Source organism: Hemicordylus capensis, chromosome 4 (genome assembly GCF_027244095.1).
Source record: "Hemicordylus capensis ecotype Gifberg chromosome 4, rHemCap1.1.pri, whole genome shotgun sequence".
NCBI classification, from domain to species: domain Eukaryota; kingdom Metazoa; phylum Chordata; class Lepidosauria; order Squamata; family Cordylidae; genus Hemicordylus; species Hemicordylus capensis.
This window is the reverse complement of record NC_069660.1, coordinates 147,644,993-147,658,665: the sequence shown is the minus strand read 5'-3', so window position 1 is coordinate 147,658,665 and position 13,673 is coordinate 147,644,993. Positions and strand designations below refer to the sequence as shown.

Here is a 13,673-nt window from a genome sequence, read left to right as displayed (position 1 = left end):
ATCTGAGCTAAGTACTCATGATGAGATAAGGGAAGAGTCTGCACTGTGTGATACAGCCATTGTATTTTTTTATCCATGTGACCCACCTACTACTGACCTAGTCATAGGCTTTGAAACAGAATACACCTGATACACCTTGGTGTCTTACATTCTCCAGTCTTTGCACATAACTTGAATGTCCTTGGCACAAAATTTGGATTTTCTTTTTCGTGTAAATTTTGCATGATCTTGCTATATTGTTAAAATTACTGTTGTGACTAGATGCCTCAAACGTTGCACCTTTTCACTCTGTAAAATATGAAAATGTCATATTAACCTAGCAATGCAGAAGTATGTCTAACTCAAAACCACTTACATTGCAATGTCAAACTCCCAAAGTTGATTTTTAAAAAAGCAACCACCATCCTTTTGAGATGGATTCTGCCTGAACATAATGGCCCAGTTCATGGGAAAACTGGTTTGTTTTTTTAAAGGTTGCATTTAATATGCTAAAATGTTATATTGGAAACATAAAAACTATTTCTCCCACTTCATTGACTTTTGATTACTTTTCCACAATGTATGAATTGCTATAATTACATAGATACAAAGACACTGAAGGCCAAACACTTCCTGCCATATAGCTGTTTCCCCCAGTCACTTTTGAAACTCTGCTTTTCCTCCCTAAATTATGATGATGATGCAGACATGTTACTTTGAGTGGTATAAACATCAACACATTTTTAAAGGGAAGAGAATGAGAGTTTTCTTTGCATTCACAAATATGAGAACTCCTAGTATATTACAAGTGTGAAACAATATGCATCATTAAAAAGTCTACTGTTTTTTGCCTTTGTTCTCTTCTAAGAGCCAATTCATATTTTGCATGGCAGTCAAATTTACTGTGAAAGAAGAGAAGCAATGAAGTCTGGAAAAAGTGGGTTTGAAATACAAATGTTCCCAGCTCACAAATCATGGATTTTGAGGTGAGTTCTCTTGCTCCTGGGTCCTCTGCTCCTAATTTACATTACAAGCTTATGTGCCAATTTTGCATCTGTGTGAACTGTAAGACACTCAAAAAAGGCACCTGCTGTGTTGGTGCATTTTTGTTGATTGCTGAAATTGCTTAAATTTAAAACGGGCAAGTAATTTGCGAATTACAGACCAACTAAGTTAAAAATACACCAAACAAACTAATTAGTTTAAAAATTTGACATGCCAAAGTACCAGGCAAGCTGGTACATGATTAGACAACGCACTGCCTCCACCTGCCCTGCATCACAATGCCAAAGCTATTTTGTGAGAACATGTATGTATTCCTAAAAAGAATCATGTACCAGGAGAGATATGGCTCATCACCCCAAGGTCTTCGAACATCCATGTCTCCTTCATACTGTATCCATGCCTTTTTGAGATAATGAAGGAATAACAAGAGGACTTACAATTTAAAAGAATAAAAGCTGCCATTTATTATTAGATGAAAATAAATCTTTAGTATTTTCTTTTTCATTCTTTAATACCATTGTGCACCACAATCAACATAACTAAATGTGCCCACAACTTCCAGCTGATTAAAAGTTGCCTCAGTCAATTAAAATTGCCCCCCTTTGATTAATCAGCTTTAGGGACTCTTCTCATTTTACCTTCATGGTGTAGACACAAAGGAAACATGATGTCCAGGCCCATGTGGGAGGAGCCAGTATGACTACTCCAGGGACTGAAGCACCAGAGGTGTGGGTCAGAGAGACAGCAGGGCTCCTCCCACATGGCCAGGTCGTTTCCCTAGCAGTATGGGAAGGAGCCATGCTGCTGCAGCTCTCATGCATGTAAGGGAAGAAGAGGGACAAAGTTGATTTGATTTGGAAGAGAGCTGGTCTTGTGGTAGCAACCATGACTTGTCCCCTTAGCTATGCAGGGTCTGCCCTGGTTGCGTATGAATGGGAGACTAGAAGTGTGAGCATGGTAAGAGATTCCTCTCAGGGGATGGAGCCTCTCTGGGAAGAATAGAATGTTCCTGGCCTCTCCAAGATAGGGCTGAGAGAGATTCCTGCCTGCAACCTTGGGGAAAGCCGCTGCCAATCTGTGGAGACAATACTGAGCAAGATGGACCTATGGTCTGACTCAGTATAGGGCAGCTTCCTATGTTCATCTATTAGCAGTTAGCATGGCATGTTTACTCAAAAAAGCATCCCACTGTGATCATTGGGGCTTATTCCCATCTAAGGGTGCATAGGACTGCAACCTAAAGTACTTAAAGCTTGTAGCCCTGGTAATAAATGGTGGTAACAGCTTTATGGTGCACATCAATGAAGCTACTTTATCTATCAATCTTTTCCAAAGCTTGGAAAGTGGAGAAGCCTCCTGCTGTGCCCCATTTCCTTTAAGGCTTCCAATTTCTCCTTGCTGTGGGTTAATGCTGGCGTTCTCCTTCACTTTGAACTTATCTTTTCCTACCCTTTCCTCTTTTTTTAGCATGTCTTCAGCTATCTTTATCACTATCTTTTTCAGCATTCCCCATTAAATTATCTTGGTATTTAGGGAGAAAAAGACCAGTTGAGACTTCTTAATGTGGCTTAATCTCCAAGCGGGAGGGCATTGGAAGGTAAAGCACAGCTTGGGTTCTGATTCTTATTACAGCTACAGAGGTGTAAATCGGCAGTGGCCACAGTGGATTTAATGGAGATAAAACTGGATGAAACCAGCATCCATGAGGGGAAAAAATTGCTGCCTTTAATCTAACCCATTTTATGCATTGAAGAGATCTCAGTGTTGCGAGTGATCCTAAATACACCAGTGCAAGGTGTAATACTGGGCCATGGTGGCTTAGGAAACTGTTTCAGCCATTTAATTATTTTGGGGGGTTTACTCTAAGTCAGTCTCCAGTGTCAATTACACCTGTCCAAATCCCTTGATACTGCTGTAATGGAATAGTCAGACGAATATAAACTACTTTTTAAAGTTAGCACTAAAAGCTGATTCTCCCCCACCCTCCCTCTGAAAAGTTTTGAAAACGTCATGAAGGTTTTCTGTGGTCAACGAAGCATCAATTCTTATATGCTCTTCCATTCAACATCAGGTGGATTCTTTGCTCTCATGTCTAGTCTGGTCACATACCTTTTTTACAGACTGCACAAAGTGAGTGAAGAGAATAAGTGAAACTTGAATCAGCTGCAGCTTTGTACTTATTCATAATCCTTTGCCTATGGCTGGTCCAAAATTGGTTTTTAGCAGAAAAACAATTAAAAATGTTTTTGGTCAAATAAAATGGAAATATATTAGTTTGAATGCACTGCACCTTAAGCCTGTGTGAAGCAGGACTCCATTGCTTCATGGACCAATTTGAAGCTTCCAAAGGGGCGTTGATTTGCTTCATAGCTCTTTGGTCCCTCTTCAACGGGACCAGTGTTCCCTCTAACAGGCATTCCCAGATGTTGTTCACTTCAACTCCCAGAATTGTACAACACCTCCAGCCTCAAAGGCAGGATGCCTCTGAGTACCAGTTGCAGAGGAGTAACAGCAGGAGAGAGGGCATGCCCTCAACTCCTGCCTGCGGCTTCCAGCGGCATCTGGTGGGCCACTGTGTGAAACAGGATGCTGGACAAGATGGGTCTTGGGCTTGATCCAGCAGGGCTGTTCTTATGTTCTAATCCCTAGCCAAAGGCCACTGCAGTTGGGCATGCTGGGAGTTGTAGTGAACAACATCTGGAAATCCCTGTTAGAGGGAACAGTGAATGGAACCTCCTTCACTTGGAGCCAAACCCTCGAGAAATTAAAATCAAAGCTTTACCCTCCACAGTTCTCAAACTGCTTACTAGGGTAAGAAGAAAAGGCTCTGTTCTCTTCCCTCCTCACTGTGAGTTAAATAAGCAGCCTCATCTCATGGGACTTTTCCTTTTCTAGTGAAGTCCCAGGAAATGGTACAAATGGGATTTGGAGTCTTTTCTGAGGCTGCAGCAATGGCATGTGAGATTGAGACCTGCCCTTAAAATGCTGCAGAGTGGGTAAGTAGCAGCATTTGGCTACAAATAGGATGAGTCTGGCTGTGCTAGCAGGGCCAGTCTGACACTGGATGAGGTTTTGGAAGCAGAAGACCATTTAGTCAACCAGGATAGATGGGAGAGATGGGGTGGATTCCCTCGTGCTTATTTAACACTTGATGAAACGCAGCATCAAGCATTGCCTTGCATGTATGAATGGGCCATCACAGATCAAGCAGTCAGCGCTTTCATATTACCTCACATCACCTCAAGCACAATGACCTTGGCCAGGTAGCATTATTCATGCTTAAGCCCCATTGAAACAGTGGAACAAGTTGATTGTCACTAACTGAAGTCCAACTGCTTAGTCACAACTAACTACAGTTGGACTGGAGGAGGTGTGAGCCAGCCCTAGGTGAGCTACGGAATCAACATGATATGAATTTTATTAACATATTGGTTGGCTATTAATTTCTGTGAACATGCCTTCTCCTTGGGATAGAGTTTGTTTCTTTTAAAATATTTGAAATATCTTGCACGGCTGGCCAGCCAGCCTGAATTTTTTAAAAAAACTGTACTGTGGTTCTGCATATAGCCAAGGGTTTCTTTTGTGCATCTGATGCTGAACCTTTGAATTTCTCCCTGCAGTGAGTTCTAATTATTCTGTACTAATTAAGCAATTGAGTCCTGAAGTGAAAAATTCTCCCCTTGGAACCATGTGAGCAAAGGTGGATTCATAAATTGTATAATATATGCATAAAAGCATCCATTTTTTTCTTCCTGTACTAACTTCATGTCCTAACATTCAGTAAAAAGAATTAACATAACTCTTTGTGCCACATATATAATGCCTTACATACCATTCAGCTCTTTGTACTCCTGCAAAATATCTCCTAATATATGAACTCTGTGTAGGGCTGCCCTTAAAAATGACTCAGAAGATACAGCTTGCATGCACTGCTTCCACTTGTCTCTGGATATAGTTCTGCGTCCGGGGCGTTTTTCACACAGGGCTTTTAGCTTGCATCTCCTCTGAAATGGAGGATGTGCATTCACATATTGGCCAGATTTACTCCAAAGTCCCTGCGAGCTATCGGGGAGCAGTTCACACACAATTCGGGTTTTTCACTGCACGTTAAGAGTATAGCCCAATTTATATCCAGGGGTGGGGGGGGGGCATTTCTTATGTTTGTTTTTTTTAAACTTTGAAATTTTGAACTTGCAGTAAAGCCCCTCAGTACACCTGCAGTAAAGCCTGCTGTGTGGAAAAACACCGTGGGGCCTATTTGGCCAATTCTCCAATTGCAAATATGCCCATTTGCTTCCAGAACAAAAGGAAGGTGCATGTGCTTATCTTTAAGCCCTTCATGGCCCCAAACACTCTCTCCAAATGAGTCCCAGCTGTGGTCAGCAAGTTAGCTCCCTCCACTGCAAAATGTCTTCACTACGGGAGGGAAGAATGTCAGATTTCACTATTGTCATCCCATAGAAACATAGGAAGCCGCTCTATACTGAATCAGACCATTGGTCTATCTAGCTCAGTATTGTCTACACAGACTGGCAGCAGCTTCTCCAAGGTTGCAGGCAGGAGTCTCTCTCAGACCCATCTTGGAGGTGCCAGAGAGGGAACCTTCTGCTCTCCCCAGAGCGGCTCCATCCCCTAAGGGGAATATTTTACAGTGCTCATTTATGGAGTCTCCCATCCATATGTAACCAGGGTGGACCCTGCTTAGCTAAGGGGACAAGTCATGCTTGCTACCACAAGACCAGCTCTCTTCTCATTGACATGAGGGACACCCCCCCAATGAGGGCAAATGAGGACATCTCAGTAGTCTAAAACCCTCCAGAATAAGAATATTTTGCCTCATTTCTGAAAAGAAACAGACAAAAGAGATATGTTGTGCTCCTGTTATGTTTTTCCTATAAATTATCTATTGTTATGAATTTGCTGTTTCAGTGAGCCTTTTGTATTCTAAATATGCATTTCAATGTCATTGCCCCCCCCCCCCCCCCGCACACACACCGTTACTGCGGGCCACCTTGAGCAGAGGAAAGGTGGGTTGAAAATATTTTAACTAAGTGAAATAATGTTAGGAGTAGTCATAAATGGTTCCTTCAGATGAGTACAAGAGTAGCTCAGCAGGATGTTCTACAATGTCAAACCTGGGTTAAAATACTTTCAGGCAAGCTCTGAATTGAACTAGAGAGCTTGATAGAATGGAAATCTTGAAGCACTTCTTTCTCTCCACAATAACTGCTATCATTTACTAGAAAGGTCACTTCTGGTCAAATGCCTGCTCTGCCCCAACAGCGTATGGTTTGCAAATTACTAATCATTTTGGCAGGTAATCTTGACTCTTCTGCCAGTGGAAAATTTGGGGTTAATTAAATGTTCTATATACTGGTTCACTTCTTTCACTAAGAATCCTACATTTGTCACAAGTCGGAGACCTGCCAATTTTGTCTGCTGAGCTGAACTCTGTTAGTATCAAGTGGACACTTGTCAGTGTTTAAGGAAGTTCTGTGGCATGTTGAGTGCTACTTTTCTTAGATTCCACTACTGCTTGTCACATCATCGTTGGGATATCACAGTTGCCTGCCATCTTGAGTTTATTCAGAATGGTGGCCATTATACTGTGCTGTGAGCCACGCACCAAAGAAGGATTCATGCTTGCTGTTTCTGCCCCACCCTTTGCACAGGTGGGGGGCTCTGTGGAAATGATGCATTGTCTTGCTGCTAATATGCCTGACTGCCAACATCATCCCAGTGGAAATTACAGCCGCAATTATGCGATATGTCATTCCTACAGAGCCTCCTCTGCCTGCACTAGGAGCAGGGATGGACTAGTGAGTTCCGCAGAAACAGTGGGCATGCCTCAGTGAAATTTCAAGTAGAGTGAAAGGGAACTCTACAAACTTAGTGAATGGGCAACAAAAAGGCAGGAGGGCTTTAATGTAAGCAAGTCCTACAAAGTGAAGCAGGTTGTGGGAGAGTGGTGAGGGGAATGTCTTAACTATCTATATCAATATCATCCACACACACACACACACACACACACACACACACACACACTGAAGGAGTCATGATGCCAGTGTCATTCTACAAAGGCTACTTAAAACAAGTCAACTTCAGATGATGACGACGAAAAGCAACTATATACGACTTCTCAGCAAAAAAAAGTTCTCATTGCCCGACACCCAAGAAGACACGAGACTCAAGGAATTGGTGTAAATAAGGGCCACAGTTTATTTAACTTTAACAACAATGAAAGAGCAGGGATGGCTGATCCCTTCTTACAGTGCGGTACTACAGGCATGCACAACCATGGCATGCATAACCTATGGCATAGGGCGATGCACCTTGGCTCCAGGCAACCCGAAAGCTCTGAAACTGGGGCTGCCTATCCTAGCCAGCCTAGTGCCAGGTCCCTGAACTAGCATCGCCCCCAGGTAGCCGTTCAGCCATTCCATGGGGCTTAACCAGTCAGGGTAGGTCAACCAAGGGCAGACATCCCTGAGCCATGCAGTCTCTAGGGAGTTGCCCCTTTATGACCCATAGCCAAACACTTACCCGAAGGTGCTCACCAGCCTAATAACATCATTTCCAACCGCACTGCACCTGCCAAAGCATGGGTTAGCCTAGCTTAACACCATGCCAACCCCACTGAGTGCGTAGCCACGCAGCCAATCCCTGCTCCAAATCCTTCAAAAACAAACGGGTCCCGCTAGGCGAAAGGTGGACACCATCCCCTCTAAAGAGGCAGGGTAACGAAAAAATTATGCCCGGGTGTTCTATAAACCCTCCACCAATGGACCCCAGAAAACGTGCCATCTGTGCGTTAACCTTCCTGCGGGCCCTGTCCACCCCATAAGGGTCCCGGGCTCCCCTCCAAACCCTGCGCTGCAGCATGGCTGACCAAAGGATGGCAATCCCCGGGCACCACCTAAGGACCTGTAAAATATCCTTCCTCAAGCTGTGGAAGATAGCCAACCCAGTCTGGGATGCCAAATCATTTTCACCAAGATGCAGAACAAGGATATCCGGCGGCTGGTATGCCGCCATAAATTCCTGAAACAGAGGCAAAAATTGGGCGATGACCATCCCGCGACGACTGATCCAGGAGATCGATGCCCACTGGCCCAGACCCAGCTGCGTTCCAGGCTGGACCCCACGTGCAGCCTTGTGAGCCCAGAAAACAATGGAATGGCCCAGGATGAGGACCCGAGCCCTCTCTGCCCTACGCGCCGGGCCTGTAAAGAAAAACACAATTAGCGTCTACTCAAAGACGCTAGCGCACATATTTCCGGTAAGTGGCAGATCGCCAACGCCCAATGCGCTGGATAGTCTCGCCAGAAAGACCCAGCCGGGAGGCCGTTGAAGCCGCACCAATGCGGAAGGAGTGAAGGGAGAGCCGTGCAGTGTCCACCCCTGCCGCATGAAGCGCACGGCGGGCCACCGCCCAGAATTGGTACTGAGTGAGGGGGCGTCCATCCTCATGGATGAAAAGGCACCCAGGCGCAGCCCCCCGAAGGGTCAGGTAAGCGTTAAGGGCCCGCACTGGGCACAACAAAACGTCCTCTGCCCGATGAAGTGACACAAGGTGCCCCCTGCCCCGCTGATCAGTCTTAGAAAAATGCAGGCGCAAGGTCAATGCGGCCCGCCCAGGGACAGTGTCCCCGAACTGGACTACCCTAGTGGAGTGGCTGAACCGCCCCCTGGGGAAAAGCTCGCTGGCCCGAAAGGCCCCAAAAAACAGGACCACCATAGCTGCATGGAAAAGCGCAGTCTCATAAGGGGACCTACAAACACCCGCTAAATGCTCCACTGCACCCCGAATCGCCAAAGGCAAAATGGGCTTACGGCTATCGGCCTCGGCCGGATGCTCCCGGGACCAACCCTCCAGCATCCTCCGTACCCTGAAGTCCCCTGTGGTGTCAGCAAGGCCCCGAGCTTTAGATTGGAAAGCCAGGGCCGCCAAATAGCCCGCCAATGCCCTGGAAGAAAGCCCCTTACCCTTAAGGTGTACCAGGAACTGCATCAGATGTTCCGCAGGAGGAGGCCAGTCCTGACCCAATCCTACCTGTGTCCTAAAATCCATGAAGGCCCTGCACTGTCTATTATAAGCCGTGCGTGTGCTGGGGGCCAGGGAGGCCCAAACAGCCCTCTGCGCTTCTAGGCGCCAAGGCTCCACAGCCACAACGGCATCTGTTCGGGATGACGTTCCGCCTCTGGCGCGAGCTGGCGAAAGCGCTGCACCTGGAAACGAGACAGCGCGTCCGCCAGACTGTTCTGAACGCCAGGTACATGGCAAGCAATGAACTGTATGTTGTTAGATAAACAGGCCAAAACAAAAGCTCTAACCAAGTTCATCACCCTGGGAGATCTAGAGGTCTGCCTATTGATAACCCGCACCGTGGCCTGGTTGTCGCACCAGAAGCGGACCGCCCTGTCCCGAAAAAGATCAGCCCAGAGGTGGATAGCCACAACAATGGGGAAGAATTCGAGAAAAGTCAGATCCCTAATGACGCCGCTCGCCACCCAAGCAGCTGGCCAGCGTTCAGCGCACCAACGACCACGAAAGTAGACGCCGAAGCCAAACCCACCCGCGGCGTCTGACTGAACTTGCAAATCCGCTTCCAGGAGGAGGGATTCACGCCAAAAGGACACCCCATTGTAAGAGTCCAAAAAGGACTCCCATAGTTGCAAGTCAGCCCGCATGGGGGCAGTAACCCTCACCCTATGGTGGCCAAGCCTCACCCCCTTGATCGCGTCACACAGTCTGCGTAAAAAAGGGCGGCCAGGGACTACCACCCTGCAAGCAAAGTTCAGATGCCCAATAAGCTGCTGCATCTGTTTAAGAGTCACTTTGCGCGCATGACTGCAAGAGGCCAACAAGGCCCGCAAGGTAATGAGTTTAGCCTGAGGTAACCTGGAACAGCCTCCTAAGGTATCCAGTTCAATACCCAAAAAGGTGAGAACCGAAGAGGGACCCTCCGTTTTCTCCGGGGCCAGTGGGACGCCTAACTCAGAGCATAAGGCCTGGAAAACCCGAAGGAGGTGCCCACATTGGTCAGTCCCGGGTCGGCCAACCAGGAGAAAGTCGTCTAAATAGTGAGCCGTGGACGCAAGCCCCGCCTCCCGCCTAAGAGCCCACTCGAGCATAGAACTAAATGCTTTGAAGGCTGCACAGGAAATCGAGCAGCCCATAGGCAGGGCCCGGTCGATGTAAAACTGGCCTTGAAAGGCAAACCCTAAAAGATTAAAATCCGCCGGATGAACAGGGAGGAGGCGAAATGCAGACTCAATATCGCACTTAGCCATCAATGCACCCCGTCCACATGAACGGACAACCTGAACTGCCTGGTCGAAGGAGGTGTATTTAACTGAACAAAGCCCCTCTGGGATCCCATCATTAACGGATGAACCGTGGGGGAAAGAAAGATGGCAGATAAGGCGGTATTCTCCGGGTGACTTCTTAGGCACTACCCCCAAGGGGGAGATGCGTAAATCCGGCAGGGGGAGCTCATCAAACGGGCCAAGGACCCGCCCTAGTGAGACCTCCTTATGAATTTTCCTCTGAACCACAGCTTCCATCCCCACCACGGACTTAAGGTTGGGGGCCATAACATGAACTCTCAAACCAACATAAGGAATGCGAAAACCTGAGGTGAAACCTTCCCACAAATAGGCCGCTTGTGCCTCAAGTGGGTAGTCCCGCAACAAGCGAGCAAGAACTGGCACCCTAACTGGGCTGGGACCCTTTTCCAGTATTGCCGCCTTGGGCGGGGCCGCTGCTCTTTCTGCCACCTGCCGGAGGCTCCCGGGGCCCCCCCCTCGATCCCCTGACCCGCGAGCAATGAATGCTGGCGTGCTTGCCTCCACAGAAACCACATTCATGCCGGAATCGGCAAGGGGACCTGTTACAGCTGCCACTGGTATTGAAGGCCCAGCACGGCAGGGTACATTGAACACCCTGGGCAGCGGCAAGCCCAGAAGACTGTGCTGCAGGAGTCCTAGAAATTAAGTGGCCACTGTCCGCCCGTTCGCCCGCAATAGGCCTGGAAGGAGTCATGATGAGTAGCCAGAGCTCCTGATGCTGCCTATCCCAGGGGATAGATGGATTCAAGGAAGCCCTAAGCCTAAAAGAGCGATCATAACGCTCCCAAGCGTTGCCCATGAAATCCATGTAGCCACGGTGTATAATATCAAGGTACTTTACCAGGGCGGGGCCCTTGGAGGTGTGCACCTGAAGTACCACGCCCATGTATACTGTATAAGCAGACAGCCAATTGGCCCAGTTGTGTTCAATGGGCTTACGTTTGGACTTAACCCTCTTCTGTTCACCGTCCTTTAAAACGGGCTCAGGCTCCCTAAAGAGCAGGTGAAAGAGGTCAACGAATTCCCCGCGCCAAATGCGCTCCCTAACCGCTGGTAAGAGGTGATCCCCCAAAGGTAAGGAGGTATCACACGGCGGATAAGGACTTGGACCCATCAAAGGGTCAGCCAGGGCACCCGTGACTGCAGGCGGTGCGCCAACTGCAGCAGATGGAGCCCCTTGCCAAACCTGAGCGCAAGCCCCGTAAGGGGGCAGAGAACCTAAAGGAGCAGATTGCCAGTTATAGTGAGGATAAGTAGGGGACCAAGGAGGCATCCCCCAGGGCCATGTGTAGTGCGGGAACTCACCTAGCCCTTGCGCGTCCGCAGGGCGGGCATCCCCACCGCCAGATCCGGAAACAATCGGCGAACCACTGTTGTCTGATGTCAAGTCAACCGCTTCCGGGACCAGCTGTGGATTCCCCGCCTCCAAGGCTTCAATTCTGGATGCTAGGGATTGCATAAGTTTGGCACGTTTAAGGCCTCTGGTAACTCTCTTAGAAGCCACGTGTGAGCCTGACGGACCACCCTTCTCCTCCGACGCAGGCGCCAGCTTCTGTCTCTCCAGCGCCTCGAGGCGCGCAATGAGCGCCCTAACTGTACCCATATCCCCATCCTCATCCGAGGATGAATCAGATATTGGCGCAGGGCGAGGGGGGGGGGGCGAACCCGCTTCCCTCCAGTCTTTGCCTTTGCCTTCTTAGGACCCATGATATCTAGCAGTGCCCAGAAGCTGGAACTGCTGCTCTAGTGATCCAACTGAGGCAGCACACGAGAGGTGCAGCCAAACCACTCCCACCCTGCAGCCCACAGTACTTGAAAAGAAAACCGGCAACCACCCAACAATCCAAACCCAAATACAGCCGGGGGGGGGGGAACACCCAGGCCAGCCGCTGCAACCCCCAAAGAGTCCCAGAAACCACAGCAACTCCTATCCCCAACAACCAAACACGAGGAAATGGGGACAGACAAACCCAACCCCCTATGTGCTTGCAGGGCCGCCGTTAGGGGCGGCCCGCCTGCTCGGGCTTCAGGCCGCAGGCCGGCCTCGGCTGGGCCCAAAAACGCCGCGGGCACTCCGGCCAAACGCGGCCCAAGGCCGCTCCAAACCTCCGGGGGGGCCTTAAAAAGCCGCCCCCTCAACTGCCGCCGCCACCACTCGGGTGGAAACCCCGTCCCCGTCTCACGCCGACCGTCCCCAGAGAGGAGCAGGAGCCACGAAAAAGCGTCCTGTTCCTGTGCCGTCTGAGAGCGGAATGAGCTCTCTTGATCAGTGAGCAGGACGCTGGCTCACGCCCCGCCCCCTGCACGGGCTATTCAGCCAATCAGGCCAGGAGAAGCCTCGTGCTTCTTGCAGGGGGCCAGGCAAAGACGCTGCTCCGCTTATTCAAGCGGAGGCAGCGGGAAAGTGTTTAACACAGAAAAATGAATAAGAACATAGTTCTCTGTCCTAAAGGCGTTCACAATCTAAAACACACACAAAGGAGATAACCAGCAACAGCCACTGGAGAGGTGCTATGATGTGCTGAGTAGGGACAGATGCCTGCCCTCTGCTAAATATAAGAGAGCCAGAGAGAGAGGAAGATATATCTGTGGAAAAGGGAAGGAAACTGAAGTTGTGTGATATGCACTGTCCAAACTAACACAGATAATTTTATAAGAAGTTTCCAAAGCATGCTTGTCCCAGATCAATGCAACATGGTCATAATGGACACAAAGCCCTAGATTTCATTTATATACCACCTAATGAAAATCTTTAGGTGGTTTACAAGCCAATTACAATAAACCAATTAAAACAGGAATTAAATCACAACCAGTTAAATAGTTAAAACTAGAACAAAGTTGATATTTATTAGAGGAGAGCTGGTCTTGTGGTAGCATGACTTGTCCCCTTAGCTAAGCAAGATGGACCTATGGTCTGACTCAGTATATGGCAGCTTCCTACGCTCCTATGATATTAACATTACAATGCCTGGTTTAAAAGATATGCCTTCATTGTATTGCATATTGCAAATATTTTGCATATTTTAATACTGTTCAATATATACATCTCTGGGCAGTTTATACACTATAACCAAAATTTAAAACAACCAACAATTTTAAAACAAAATGATCAAAACATGTTAAAATCTCAATATAATATAAACTTTAAAATTTGTTAATTAAAAGGCTTGATTAAAAGGGTATGTCTTCAGCTGTTTCTTAAAAACCAGAGACATGAGGAGGTTCTGATTCTGCTTGGGAACGTGTTCCAGAGTCCTGGGGCAGCACTCCTAAAGGCCAGCAGAGAGAGCAAACCTGGTATTTTGGCTGGGAACACATTTCAAAGCTTGGGGGCAGCT

The 13,673-nt window shown here is 48.0% G+C and overlaps 1 protein-coding gene across 1 annotated transcript; it reads right to left on the bottom strand.

Moving 5' to 3' along the window:
• Positions 1 to 7,201: 7,201 nt before the first annotated feature.
• LOC128321972 (uncharacterized) lies at positions 7,202 to 12,592 on the bottom strand. The gene is made up of 2 exons (XM_053242580.1): positions 11,641 to 12,592; positions 7,202 to 8,207 (listed from the first exon to the last, which is right to left on the bottom strand). Exons 1-2 carry the CDS (start codon positions 11,936 to 11,938, stop codon positions 7,591 to 7,593), a joined length of 915 nt encoding a protein of 304 aa, XP_053098555.1. The 5' UTR covers positions 11,939 to 12,592; the 3' UTR covers positions 7,202 to 7,590.
• Between the last annotated feature and the right edge of the window lie 1,081 nt (positions 12,593 to 13,673).